The sequence below is a fragment of the Vombatus ursinus genome, unplaced genomic scaffold (genome assembly GCF_900497805.2).
Source record: "Vombatus ursinus unplaced genomic scaffold, bare-nosed wombat genome assembly UNPS02009573.1, whole genome shotgun sequence".
NCBI lineage: Eukaryota > Metazoa > Chordata > Mammalia > Diprotodontia > Vombatidae > Vombatus > Vombatus ursinus.
The window spans coordinates 28190349-28205588 of NW_020949351.1; the positions used below are offsets into that span (position 1 = coordinate 28190349).

The following is a 15240-nucleotide window of genomic DNA, read 5'->3' on the forward strand; positions in this document are numbered from 1 at the left end:
GTAGGGTCCCAGGATCCCTTCTACTGACAACTGCCTCATAAAGCCAAAGAGAATCAATCCACAGGCATCTGTTTATTAGGTTAAGACTATTTGGAAGGTGTTTTGAAACTCCTCAAGTTTAATGACATTAAATGAAAGTGTACTGAATAACCAACTATTCAAATGCCTAAAAAAAGGATCGCTCGTGGGGGTTCTGGGGCAGCTAGGTGGTGCAATGGATAGAGCACTGGGCTTGGAATCAAGAAGACTCACCCAGCCAGAGACACTTACTAGCTATGTGACCCTGGTCAAGTCCCTTTGCCTCTGTTCCTCATTTGAGAAATAAGCTGGAGAAGTAAATGGCAAAACACTCTAGTATCTTTGCCAAGAAAACCCCAAATGGGGTCACGAAGAGTTAGACATGTCTGAACAAAGACTCATCACACATGATGATTCTACAAACTAGGAATTAGAGACAGGTGCAACTTCTAGACCATCTTAATACCATCTTTGTCTTCTGTTATTCTTACGCAGCTCCTCCTTTCTCTCACAGAACATGCATCAAGATTTTCCCCTTGGCTGTAACAACATTTTCTCTGGACACATTGTTTTTTTATTGCATTTACTTTAAAAATTGCCACAATATTCTTACCTTCTCCACAGCAGTGACTTCTCCTTTTTCTCCTTATAGTTAACTCTGAATAAGCCATGTAAGAAACTACTTTCTCTATCAATGTTCCACACCCAATTTTTAATCTTTGGTTGGTTTTTCCCAACTACATGGCACCCTCTCATCCTGCCACTGGCCAGCTGGCAATGTGCTCAGTAAATACAAAATAATACTAATGGTCTAAGGAAAACTGTATTAGGAATTTTTTTCCTCATGTGTACCAAAGTAATACCATCTACTACAATACCAAAAAGAAATGACGTTTGGATAATCAAAACATGATTAATGGGGATGAAATATGCCCATCATTGTTTACTTTACTTACTTTATTATTGATGTTTAAATGTGGCTCTCAGAGTGTCATAGGATTTTCTGACTCAGTGGAATTTTAGGGGCTCAGTTCCCACTTCAAGACTAAGATGCTAGAATCTGTGCTTCTCACCTGATCCTGAATTTTTTAGTTTGGGACACCTTACTCTGAAAGGCAAGGTGGTATAATGGATGGAGAATTGGTCCCAAAGCCAGGAAACCTGGAGTCAAGTCCTGCCCTTGATACTTATTGGCTTTGTGACCCCAAGGAAGTCACTTAACCTTAGTGCTCTAGCCATAGGTTCAAAGTGGGTGATACCACTTCCTTGGGGGTGCTGGAAGGATCCAGGGAGGTGGTAATAGCCTCAGGTACAACTGGGGAGGGGGGCACGTTGAAAGCATTAGAAGATAAGAAAATTTTGAAAAAGCATTCACATGTTTCAACTGTTGTGTAACAGAGTTAAAGTAGTGGTGACTACATTATTTTCCAAATAAACACACAAAGTACAATTTATAATGGATAAGTGGTCAAGTCAGCCAACAGGTCTTAACAAGCAAGTATTGGCAGGTAAGCATGTCTTGCATGGTCAGGAAGTCCATCATGCACAGGCAGGAATACGTAGGTTTAATTACTTGTTTACTAGAAGATACTATATGGTTACATGATACAATATTGTGCCACCGAAATTTCAATGCAGTAACAAACCACAAATTTGCAATAAATTATTAAATTTAAGATGCATCATTTAAAATATATACATTTTGAAATGATGCAAATTTTTAAAAAAAACTGTTAAAGGGTTAAAGAAAGTAGATGGGGGGGCTGAGTAAATTTTTTTTTGAAGGGGGCAGTAGGAGTTTATCCATCTTTTTCCTCACACCAATGAAATTACAGGTCCTGTTCTTATCTCCTCTCACTTCCTTTTGATTCTGGTCCCACAGGCAGGATGTATCTATCCATCAATCAACAGGCATATATACATATCTGGTCACTTCTTGTAGGCTTTCTGGGGACACCCAGTTTTGATCTACTCTGTAGATATCCTAGTCCCACTGTTCTTTCGGTTCTCCCAAAGTTGTCTTAACTTCTCTTTATACCTCAAACATGTAGACAAACTCAGGGTAGGTAGTCTGACACAGTTCCACAGAACAGAAAGTGACTCTGAGAAGTCATTTAGTTCATTCCCCTTGCTTTCATGTAAAGACACCTATAAATCTTTAGAAAGATAGTCCTTGCCCTCAGCCTCAGTTTTCCCACTTATAAATGGGGATAATAATAGTACTGATCTCAGGGTTGTCATGAAGATCAAATGAGACATTGAAGACCTTAAAGCACTATATAGATGGTAGCTATCATCATCTCCATTATTATTTGTCAATACTCAAAAAACTTTTAAAGACTTTACACCTGCTACTGTAGCAGAAAAGCCACTTCTCCTCCCAGGAATGCTGCCCTTCCCCTCCATCTTCAACATTTAATCTATGGTCTTTGTATTGCAGCATACTTCAGTTTCCTCATGTCTGTCCATAGGAAAGGTTGAGAACAGCTGGTTATGACCCTTTATATGAATTACAGTTTTTCTACTTTGTGAAGAATATTGAATTTAGAGTCAGGGCCTTAACTAGCTAGCCACTAACTAGCTGGAAGACCTTGAAAAAAGTTCCCTGACCTCTCTGGAATTCAGTTGCCTCATTTTTAAGACAAAACTTTATTGGCTACAACTATACATGTTTGGTCCAGGGTTCTAGACTATATCCAGGATAAAGGGGGAAGTGGAGAAATTTTTAGAGAACACATTTTCAGGCCAAAAATTGTCACACAAGCAGTTTTAAGACATACATAATTTTATATTTTAACATCTTAGAAGGCAAATAACCCATCTATAAAATAAATTCTCTAAGAATTCCTGTCCATATCACATGAAACCAAGGTTCTGCAAAACACAGCTTGGGAAATGTCTGAATAACTGAGTTTAATGGCTTTTTCTTTAGAAAAAGCCATTAGTTACAATGTTAGAGACTGCATTACATAATTTGCATGAGCACATCCTGGGATATATCTTTAATTGGCCCAGCTTGCCAAGGGCACAGCCAAATGTAAGTGGGCATGAATCACTCGATTTGATTTTAATTTGACACATACTTATTAGGCAAGAATGGATTATCTAAGAAATGGGCACCTTTTAGATGAGTATGTCTTGGTCCCTCCAAATTCTCCCCGTTACACATCTTAAGTTTCACTTGCATCCATGGAGTGACTGACCCTGGTGCCCAGGACACTCCATGAAGAGCTGGAGTGTAACAACAGAAACCAGACTGAGCCTTTAGCCTTTCTTCAGGCTTCAGAATATATGGAAATCTGTTTGTCATGCAGCCAGGTGCAATGCACTGATAAGTATTTGATTCTTCCGTCCTTATGTAAATTCCCCACCCCCCACATTGAAGATGGTAGGCCACTGTAATAGAGAATTATATTATTTGTTTTGAATATAATAGCTCTCCTTGTGGTGTGTCAAAACTGTGATTATTCCAATTTTTTTTTCCAGAAAGAATGAAATGACTTCACTATCTTAAGAAGGCATGGGAGAAGGCCAATATTCCACTTGCAAAATCATTTTATTGGTACAAATATACATATGAATAAAATTCAACTTATAATGTAAGTGAATATCTCTGAAATATGCCCCCAAAAGAGTACTTTTTTTATAGATGTCTAATTATTTCTCTCTCAAATCACACATTAAGAGCTAATATGCAGACAGAACTGAAAACAACCTCCCAAACACCAATATTCATAAAATCTCGATTGCCTCATTCTAATCAACTATATACATTAATCTGAGGATTTAGTAGAGTCAAGGTTTTATTCCATTCTTAGTTGTGCTTGTTAATAGTATGAGAATGTAACCAATTGAGGGTTGTCTTTTTTTTTTTCTGTACAGTTTATCAGGAAGAAAGACATTCTCTCTGGAAGAATGTAAAACCCAGACCCAAGCATCTAATATATATAATTTGTACAAATTATTTATTAGTGTGCTCTGTGACTATAATTACAATGTGCAATTGCATACAGAAGAATATATTTCTTTGTCAGAAACGTGCAGATTTGACGCATTTACATTCAGCAGTACAACACACAACCTGTTGCACAGTGGATTCGTGTGAGATGGTTTCCAGTTACTTTCCTTTGCCTTCCCCAAACCCATAGGCAGGGCCACTCTTGGTAGCTGCTTCAGAGATATTCCAGTAGGGAACATGAGCAGAATGCTGGCTTTTAGTGAAGGCATTTAAGGGAATGTTTGAGAATCAAATGCATCATTAAAAAAAGGAAAGACCAAACTAATGTGCTTTGAATATCATTAAAAAAAATTTGTTTCCTATTCACAAAAAAAAAAGAAAGAAGAGAAAGAAAACCAACTGCACCAACAGAAAACAGTACCTGGGGCTACAAAAGTACCTTGTACAATCAGTCATTTGCAAGGCATACCCCTTTAAACAAAAATAAAGTCTTTCTCTGCCTCTTCTCCAGAATCGCTGGACTTGCTGCCTTGGTAGCCATCTTTGCTGGAGGACCTTGGCCTTTGCTCCTGGTGTTCAGGTGACTGGTGTCCTTGGATCTTCCATGAAACTGCAGCAAATAAGGAAGTAGTTTATACAAAGAGTTTGCTATAGGGGGATGCCAGTGATTTAGCATGGCTAGCCAACTCATGGTAGAAGATGGGGGCACCCAAGCATGAAGAGTCTGAGACAGATTTTATTGGCAACAATTTATCAGTAAAGGGCTTGTTTTCTTTTAAGCCTGAAGATAAGAAAAAAAAGTTCTAAACCCTCCACAAGCTTCCTATTAACAAATGTGTGCATACATTTAAACCGCACATTCATCGCGGTTTTACAAGGCCTCTCTCTTATGTTGAAGCCCCCAGAGAAACCCTTCAGATTCTCTGGGAAGTGTTACCAGAAGGAGAAAAATAACATTTTGGAAGTTGGAGGAAGATGATATTTCTGAAATTGACCTAGTCTTTCTTCTTTTATTAGGCTGAAAGGTTCTTAAAGAAAAAGACTATGTCTTATTGAGTATAGGGGAAGGCTTCAGGAGACATGGCTTTGAAGCCCAGCTCTGACATTTACAAGCTATGTTATTATAGGCAAGTCACTTCATCTCAGAACCTCAATTTCTATATCTGCAAAATGGGAGTAATATAACCTGCACTAACTACCCTGCACAGGTTTTGTGAGGAAAGTGCTTTATAAGTCTTAAAGCACAATACAAACATGACCTATTCTCACTTGTTCATTGTTTCATCACTTTCAGGGCATTGCATACAGTAGGCACTCCATAAATGTTGAATTGAACTGAATATTTCCTAGCAGAGAGAAATGGGTAAAAGTGTCTTAAAAAAGCTTCTGAAAGGATATTCATATCCTATTTTAGATCTATAGCAGATAAGTTAGGACTTATTGTTTCTTTTGGTAGTGGATACTAAATAAAACACAGAGAAGCCTTCTGTGTCTTCATGGCCCTCTTAGCCTTACTGACTGACATTTTTCCAATTACTTGATCTTCCAGTATTACTCTCTAGGGGATGGGACTTATGAGGAATTAATAGATACCAGGAAGTACACTGAACCGTTCTCTATACAGAGGTATTATTGCTATCAGTTCTTGCTCTGGCTACATGGAAAGACAAAGGTCCTGCAAGAGACAAAATAGTCTTTACAAAAACCAAAGGGGAAAAAAGAAAAAGGCACTATGGTTTCCATTGCCTGGGAAAGTGTTTTAAATTCTGTACTACAGTACATGTTATCAAAGGCTATTAAAGGTTATTTACAATGACTGTTATATAGACACCATTCAGCTAAAAAAATAAACATGGGTTTTGTGTGCTTTGAATGAAAAATGGAACTGCCTCATTTAGCTTCAAGTGCTACCCAAAAGTACTGACCATCTCTTTCCAGGAAAACCTTCAAAATGCATTTGAAGCTCTTATTTGGCTGGCCCTGTGAATATTAGGTTCACAAATTCCATTTGGCTATTTAAGTAGTGAACCTAATAAAGAGTGTGCAGGAAGTGAGGGCTCATTAGCCCTAATAGCAGAAGATGCAAACAACAATATTGTGACTTCCTTTGCCAAGGCTGTGGTCATCTCCAGGTTCTAATCTCTAGCCAAGGAAAATTTAAAGTTTTAGTTAATGACATGAAGTAAGACTTGAAGAGTATTTAAGCCCTCTGAGTTTCAAATGGAGGCTACTTTTTAGCTCACAACTTTGATCACAGATTTTGGATCTTTATAAAGAAAAGCTACCCCTCCATTCCTATTCTCCACTTATAAAACAGTATTAAGAAAAAAAAGGATATGATATGTGTCTGAGGATGATCAAAATCATTTGGAAGTTGTTCATAACCCTAATATTATATATTCTTTAAGTTGCTCTTAGATATTAAATCAATATAATGGCAATGTCCAAAGAGAACTTTTAATTTTTTTTTCCCTCTTTTTCTGTTGTGAGGCAATCAGGGTTAAGTGACTTGCCCAGAGTCACACAGCTAGTTAAGTGTCAAGTGTCTGAGGCTGCATTTGAACTCAGGTCCTCCTGACTCCACCACTGGAGCTCTATTCACTGTGCCACCTAGCTACCCTGACAACTTTTAATTTCTTAAGCAGCTAATATAGTAGAGAGAGAATTAGGTCTAATAGCAGAAAACCTGAGTTGAAATCCAAGCTCTGACCCTTCCTCATCTGTAAAATGGGGATACATTACTAACTGTATCATCAAATTCACAAAGTAGAGAATGGGAAGTACTTTGTAAACCTTAAATGCAAAAGACATGCAAGTTCTTCTTCTTCTTATTATTATTATTGTTGAGATCTGGGATGAGTCACTTGATCTTTCTCTAGGTCTCCTTTTTCTTCTATTAAATGACAGGATTGGATTGCACTAGATTATCTCCAGGTACTTTGCACCTCTAAAATACTCCCCTGCTACTTGATGCAGGCAGATGAATATTACTGACCTTCATCTTGAAGACACATTATAAAATCTAGCCATAAGGAAATGCTGTCCCCAGCAGTGTTAGTTATGATTGCTTTATTAAAATTTAAAATACAGAAGGAGGGAGCTGTCTCTCGTGCATCTGTTGTCTCATAATGAACTTTAATTGCAGGATGCAGGGGCAAAACCAGTCTGGTAGAACACCCTTCCGCAGTCCCCTAAACCAGTAGATTGGCTTTATCTTGTTTTACTTTCCATTGTATTTAACTTTTTGGCTTGAGGAAGATTCTTGGATTGAATTCATGTTGTGTAAAATGACCCACACTTATTTTTTTTAAATGATGGAATTCATACAACTAAAAATAAATGAGCCAGAGATTAATAATGGGACACTACCTCCTGAGACAAAAGTACTTATTTTTCTAAACTGCCTCACAGAAGACCCCCTTCAACACACTGATCTCCCTGATAAAAATGAGTTCTGGCTTAAAAATTCTTTGTTATCAATCAACCAACAGGCATTTGTTAAGGGGCTACTATGTAGCAAGCTTGAGGCATACAGATACAAAAGTAAGACTGTCTCTGATTGCATTAAGTTTATATTCTTTTGTTTCCTTTTCCCCTTCATGTTTATTTATTTTATTTTTAAGTTATAGAATAAAACAAGCATTTCCATAACATAGTATAATAAAAAATGATTGCATGTGAAACTGCAAATCTATTATGTACAACTTGCTACTGCTTTTAAAAATATAATAAAGTTATCATGTAATTTACTTTTTTCTTCTCGTCCTCCCTCCCCCCTCCACTAGAGTTGGCTACCATTATTATCATTACCATTATTCCATTATTTTCATTCAAAAAGGGCTGATTTTCTTATTCAGTCAATGACACTACTTTTGGGGGTCCTCCTCTGTTATGGATGGGAAGACAAAAGCCCATTTCCATGTTCTAGGATATAAACTAGGTACTGAGTATAAATGCCAAAATAGAATTTGGTACCAATATATATGCTTCCTAGAGAGTGGCTAGTGTATTAAGTTTTAGACAATTTTATTATATTTTAACATCTATCCTAAGTAGAAGATTTCAGTACTTCAGATTCTTCTATTAATTTTGAAACAGTGATCATTTGGTCAAGACTAGGCTGGTTTACCTTGACATTAGCTATGAAGAAAGGGTTTGCTAGTAACAACTTGTCTATATCACCTTCAGCTTTTTCTATAGCTCCATCTCCTTCTGCTCGTACAACAACTTTGTGAAGCAGGCATAGCAGGTGTTATTATCCCCATTTTACAGGTGGGAAAATGGAGGTAGAGAGAGGGCAAATGATTTATCTGAGATCATATACTCAGGCAGTAGCAGAGCTGGGTCTAGAACCAGGGCTCCTGATTCCTAGGTTAATTCACTATACCAAATTAATATTATAAACAAACTTTAGCATAATGGTTCCTGGGGGAAGATACTGTTTTCAAGCATTTTTAGCAATATCCATTTGCATACATATAATATGCTAATTACAGATGAGTTATGTATTTATTAAAGATCACACAGCAGGCCTGTGGTTAGCATATGGTATTACTAATTATATGTACCTGAAATAAAAATGCCCTATATTAAAACACTTTTTAAAAAATGAATCTAAATTTCATATCTTTCACTAGTTACAGGATGATTTCCACCCAGTCAACCTGACTTAATTTAGTTCTACTTTAAGTTTTTTAAATTCAAATTTTTTTCATTAAACCTCTCTGATAGAAATCCTCCTATATAAGGTTACTGTTCCAGTGGTTTATGAGCTTTATGTGTGCCCCAAGCACAGTGGGAGGGAAAAAAAAGACATTTATAAATAATGGATAAGCAAACTAAGTAACTATGTACTATATTCAACACTTAAATAACCTATCTATATTCAAATCACATCTATACCATCAAAGCCTCAGACAGAGAGGCTCAAAAATGGAACCTTTCATTCTCCAAAATGATTTGATTTTGTATATGTAAGTTGAAGGCCAACTTTTGCACTGTTATAACAGATTTTCACAAGGAACAATAAGATATTTTCCTTGAGTAACCTTAGATCAAACTTTTTCCTTTTCTCTCCACTAAACTGCAATGATATACTAATATCCTAGAAAGCTAAATCTATTATGCCCTAAAAGGAACATTCACCAACTGTCTGTTTGCTCACCTCTTCTAGAATAAGCCAAAGTGACAACAGGCTATTACATTTCTCTTGAGGGTAACATCAGAGGGAAATGGAACTCTGTCCTTGTGAAGGAAATGAAACAGGGCACGGGAAATCCAATGTCAGACCCCAAATAATAGTATTTGTAGAAGGCAACTTTGATTACTGGGATGGGGCAGATGAAAGTTAAAAAAAAAGCCTCAACATCTGATGTCTTTTGCTTTCCCCTTTTCCTCTCCAAAGATCCACTTACAATACAAGAAAAGACAACTATTTTCTATAAAAAATAGCATAACATATAATGAAAAATTATAGCCTACAATTAAGTGGAAAGAGAAAATGATAGGACACACATAAGATGCAGTTGGAAATATTTTCAATAAATGAAGTTAAAATATTCTAGCATACAAATACCTGTCAAATAAACATTAAAATAGCCAGACTCAATTAAAACAGAGGAATAATCATGAGAAAAACAATACGCGGCATTCTTTGAGAACAATAGCTTCTGTATGTTTCATAAACGCTGCTCAAGTTTCAAGGAAATAAGAAAATTGTTTTATGCAAATAAAGCTGCTGAAAGCATTATCTGAGGGACAACCTGCAGCTTAGCTTAAAATACTTGTTAAATGCTGTTCATTAATTGTAAAACTGAACCCCAAAACTCTCTTCTGAAAGCAGAATGCTATTCAGTTCTCAAAGGTTTAGACAGGTGCTAGGAACTGGCACTAACAAATGAAAGTCATTCATGCAGAAATATAATTGCCACTCTTTAAACAAAATCACTACCTTTCTGGTGCTTATAAAATGAAGTATGCTAATGCTTTAAGGCGCCATAACAAGTAAGCTTCCAAAAGGTCAGCTTCCATAAGGTGACCCAATTTCAAATGATCTTAAGCTTCATTACTTCAAAAGATTCCTAATTCATTTGAGTGAATATGAGTACTCTCTTCACCAATTTACTGTATATTGTAACGGCATCATATCTTCCTAGATTGCCTTAATGTGTTGTTCATGGGGCAGGTGAATCAGGTGGTCCACCTCAGTCAATTTTAACTATACTAGACTTGGGGCAAATGATACATAGCCTATGAATAGGCCCATACTTGAAGACTGATACTTGACCTCCAATGGCATAGCCTTAAGATCCCAGAGGCACCTCCATGTCAGAATTAGACAACAACCAATCAGGTAAGCCTTTATTAAATGCCTACTATGTGCCAGGTACAATGCTAGCTCCTAAGGATACAGATAAAAATGAAATGTTACAGAAGGGAATGCATTAGTAGCTGGGGAAGTTCAGGAAAGACCTTGTATAGGAAATGGCACTTAGAAGGAAGCTAGGGCTTCTAAAAGATGGAGGAAAGGAGAGATAGTAGGTGAGGCATATGCAAAAACACAAGAGATAGGCCATGGGATGGCACATTGAGGAGCAGGAAGGAGGTGAGGTTAGCTGGATCAAAGAGTGCATGAAGGGAAATAATATATAATAGGCTTTGAAAGGTAGGCTGGAGGCAAGCTGTCAAGGGCTTTAAATGCCAGAGTAATTTGCATTTAATACAAGAGGCAGCTCCTGTAGTGGTCATGGTCAGACTGTTTGTTGGAAATATCACTTTGGCAGGAAAGTGGAAGGTAGAGTGTGAGGGAGGGTGAGCCTTGAGGCAGGTTGGCCAATTGGGAGGCTACTGCACAAGTCCAGACAGGACAGCCCAAACTACGGTGATGGCTATGTGTGGAGAAGAACTGGGGGTGGAGGGTAGGTGCTGGAGGGGGCAAGGGAATGGAAGGATGCAGAAGACGTGGAGCATCAATCAGTACTGCTTGGTAATTGTCTGGGTACGTGGGTTGGGGGTGTGGGAGAAGGAAGCGTCAAGGATGATCTGGAGGTTGAGACCTTGAGTGACTGGACATTAGTAGAAACTACCCGAGAGAATTTGAATTCTAAAAACGAATTATAAATAAATCGTGATTAAATCAATGAACATACCAAACAGTGCATGATATTTTATAAAGAACATCTTCCCTACTCCAAGTACACTGTTCCCTGATTCTAGTCTAGTCCCATCTTTATGTTCACCATTTCATCTCCCAAACAAAAACATAACTAGGTGACCTCTGGAATGATGTTCTGAATGATGGAAGGGCCACTACTTTTCAGTTTTATAAAGTACCTTGATTCATTCCTTAGAGAAAGAATGCAAGTGAAAGGGTCATAAGTGCATTCATTTCATCACAGACGCTGAACTGTCAAAAATTGTGTCATCCATTTTGTATAAATAGGACCGTAAACAAAGCTAATTCAGGAATTTCAATGCAAATGTCCAAAATTTACTTACATTTTGTACAGATACTGATTCTATAAGTACATTCCACAAATATGATTTTTGCCATTTCAGAAAAGCCCCTTGTTCTTAGATGTCCCTTTGTGACTCTTAGGTGATTTAGAGAGTAAGGTTAAAAATAAAAAGGATCTGGTAGACAGAAAAGTTATAATTATAGTTATCTGTTTTCTCACATAGAAAAGGGCTACCTTTGGACACAGACACTATTAGAATTAGAAGAATTAAGGTTATAAGGCTTGCTTTTTCCTCTTGGAGGGGCAAAGCCTTCTTTAACTTTTGGCTTATTGGATATTTTGAAACTGTGTTTCCAAGGGGAAACCAGTCTTTGATTTTACCTTTATATCCCTGGTAAATAACACGGTACATGTCACATAGATACTTAATAACTAGCACAGTACATGTCACATAGAAGCTTAATAAATGCTTGTTGAATAAACAGTGTTAACAAGTCCATGGTTGAAGTCTCTACTATCATGTGATTATTTCACAGTGATTTTTGGGTCCAGATGGTTTCTCTAACTCCTATCAGATGTCTTATGAATATGTGCCACAGGTCAGCTGGGAGACCAGGCACAGCAGTGGATAAGTTCACTGCAAATCTATCACCATCCTAGAAAAAAAGATCAGAGACATGGTGGTGGGGCAGCAGTCCCACAGGACATCCTGTGAGATGACCAAATTTGAAGTGCCTATTTGTAATGACCAAATGGTCTTTGTAAAGGAAGGCAAACACTCATTTCATTTCATGATCTGGAGCCCTCTGAAGAAAGCTCAAACATGAACAAACATAGGAACATTTGTTTTTCTCTCTTTGTTCTCTAGGAAACTAAAACCTTCTTTAAAAGGGGCAGCCATTAATTTTCCAAGCCATATTTATGAGAAACAGCAACAAGTGAGAAAGGACATTTCCTTTCCCATATCCCAAACTGTGAACAAATGTATTCATCTCCCTCAAAAAGTCATATAATAAAGGACTTCTCTAAACTTTACAATCAGAGACTAAAATCTACATAGAAATCTTTCCTTCCTCTAGCCTTTTGATGACTTTTATTTACACTGAATATTCCAGGACACCATGCAGAAGGAACTTTAAAGAGCAAACAATGTCCCCAAAGAGAGAGAAATCTAATTGGGGTTTCCCCTCCATTTTACTAGTCAAAGAAAAGTCCTATCCAGACTAATATGCATGGCATTACTAGATCTATTACTATTTACTGGGTTTTTGTCATCCCTTTCTTCTAAAGAGCTTATGTTATACCACTATTCTCAAAGTTTACAGTACGCTATGTTATAGTGATAATAGCTAGCATTTATATAGCGCATTAAGAACCCTGGGCAAGTCACTTAACCTCAATTGCAAAAAAAAAAAATATACATATAGCGCATTAAGGTTCACAAAGCACTTTTTGTTGGCTCTTCACAACAACCCGAGGAGGTGGGTGTGATTACTATCCCCATTTTACAGATGAGGAAAGTGAGCCATATGGAAGTTAAGTGACTTGCCCAGAGTCACACAGCTAAGACGCGTCTGAGGTAGGATTTGAAATCAGGGCTTCCTGACTCCAAATGGATTACTCTATCCACTGCACTACCTAGCTGTTGTCTTTGGAAAGAGACCTAGATTTAGAGTCAGAGGAGTCAGGCTCAAAATCTGCCTCTTCTACTTGCTACCTTTGTGAACTTAGACAAGTTACTTTACCTATATAGACCTCAATAAAGTACAAGGGTCTAAAGAGATAATTTCTAAGGTCCCTTACAACTTTAAAACCCTATGGCTCCTGAGACTCAAGCTTAGTTTTATAGTAAGACTCTCTGAACACATCTAAAAAGAAAATTACAGTAAGTGGGGGTCTTTGCAGCTGAAGCACAAAGTACACCTTCATTTGGATAGAGGACATGGTCTACATATGGGAGACAAAGGCTTTGGTGTAAGACTCACTTTTGGAGAGGTCATTACTTGAAGGCAGAGGGAGATGGAAGAACTCCCTCCAGCCCATCTGGTAGCTTCCTATTTTAACTAATTATTCTTATTAACTAGGTACCTTGGCTCTGTTGTTTTCATGAGGCCAGAAGGCTGCAAATGCTGTCAGTGAACTCTAAATTCAATGCCCTTGGCCCTGGCCCAGTCACTTCACAGCTTTGCCAAGAAGAATGAGAGCAGAAAGGAAAAGAGCAAGGAGAATACATTTAAAAATAACAAATACATCTGAAAAGAAGACTGGATGCCAAGCAATAAGTCATTCCTTCCCCACAGTAAAACCCACTACTCTGTGAGCACTCTGGTTGACATTACCAACTTCAGATTTTTTTTTACCACTCTTTTCTAAGCATTGTTTTGGGGGTCATACGTTAAAATGGAAGAAGGCAATGTGTTTCTGTACTAAGGATACTTACTTTTATCTGAATAATTTACCAAACTCACCCCTTGGAATGGAGCACAATGAACTGCCTTGCAGCTAAATGTGAATCTTAGTGCCAGTTCTTAAGCATTGATTCCATGAAAGATGAAAATTGAAGGTTCTAACCATTTGTTGGCTGTGACTTCCTGTGCCCAACTGCATTCACTTCCTCTTCCGCAGTGGTGGAGTACAGTTTTGAAGATCTTTTTCCTCCACTGGTGAACTTGTCATTGTCATGGTCTGAATCTCTTTTGTTATAATCTCCTGTTTGTTCTACTGGGGAAAAGGGATTCATTTTACCCCCTTGTCAAATAAACCCACGTGTGGAAGCTAATGTTAAAAAAAATTTTAAATCATTTTATCCACCCCACTTATCATGATTCAAGGGAAACAGGCCATCTATTCAGATAGTTTCAGTCCTGGGCATATCCGCTGTTATTTACAGAATTCAACAGCCAACATTATGGAAATGTAGTGCAAAATGAGGTGTGCTTTGAGATTGCCCCCAGAAGTTACTTACAAAACAAAACAAAAATCTTATAAAGTGCATCCTATTTCCATTTTGATTCTGCAATGGATAAAAAATAAATAAAACACATTCACTATGGAATAATCAGGAATAATTGCAGTGATTTACCTGTTTCAGAAATTAGTTGGGCATGCTAATCCAAAGGAAAGCACAGAACAAGGAAAACGGAGTAATTGGCATGAAGAAAGCATAAAAAAATTTGAAACAGAATGATTAGGAATTTTTTTCTAATGCAATAGGCAGTGTTTATTCACAAGTAACTCTACTTCCCAGGTAACCCTAGCTGAAAATCTGATAATGAGCATTTGTGAAACCTTTAAATGAAAGTTTCACTACTTTTGATATGCCTACGGTTAAAATCTATTTTTGAACTCCATCTTTTCTCACTGTACTATACTTCAAGCTCAAAGGGCATCTGAATCACTGTGACTTGCCTTTTTTGAAATTCTGACTGGAAAACAGTGAATTGCACAGCTGACCTTCACCACCCCCACCATACAGCCTCAAAAATAAGATTTTATGTACCCCTAAAAAAGGACACCACCTGATCCTAATAGCTGCTGGGAAAAGATCCAAACACCTACTCCAGCTCCCCTGAAATGCATTAGAAGCAATTCACTCTATTTCCCACTTTTCTGGAAAAGAAACAAGAACATTTCAAACTAGGCAAGGCCATGCTCATGGCATCCTTTATTTCATTTATTCAGACATCTGAGGGAGGGTAGCCTCTCCTTTGGTTACTGAGGTTATTTAAAAGATCTTAGTCATTGAAAAAAAAAACCAACTAAACTTCCAACTTTTACTTACTTCAAAGTTTTAATTGTCCTAGAACA

At 37.5% G+C, this 15240-nt stretch overlaps 1 protein-coding gene across 1 annotated transcript in view; it reads right to left on the minus strand.

Annotated features, from left to right (window-relative positions):
- Positions 1-3845: 3845 nt before the first annotated feature.
- The window catches only part of CARMIL1 (capping protein regulator and myosin 1 linker 1), a 366062-nt gene continuing 354667 nt past the window's right edge, over positions 3846-15240 (minus strand). Inside the window, 2 exon segments of the mRNA XM_027852377.1 lie at positions 3846-4586; positions 14005-14151. Coding sequence (XP_027708178.1) covers positions 4450-4586; positions 14005-14151 — 284 coding nt within the window. The 3' untranslated portion in view covers positions 3846-4449.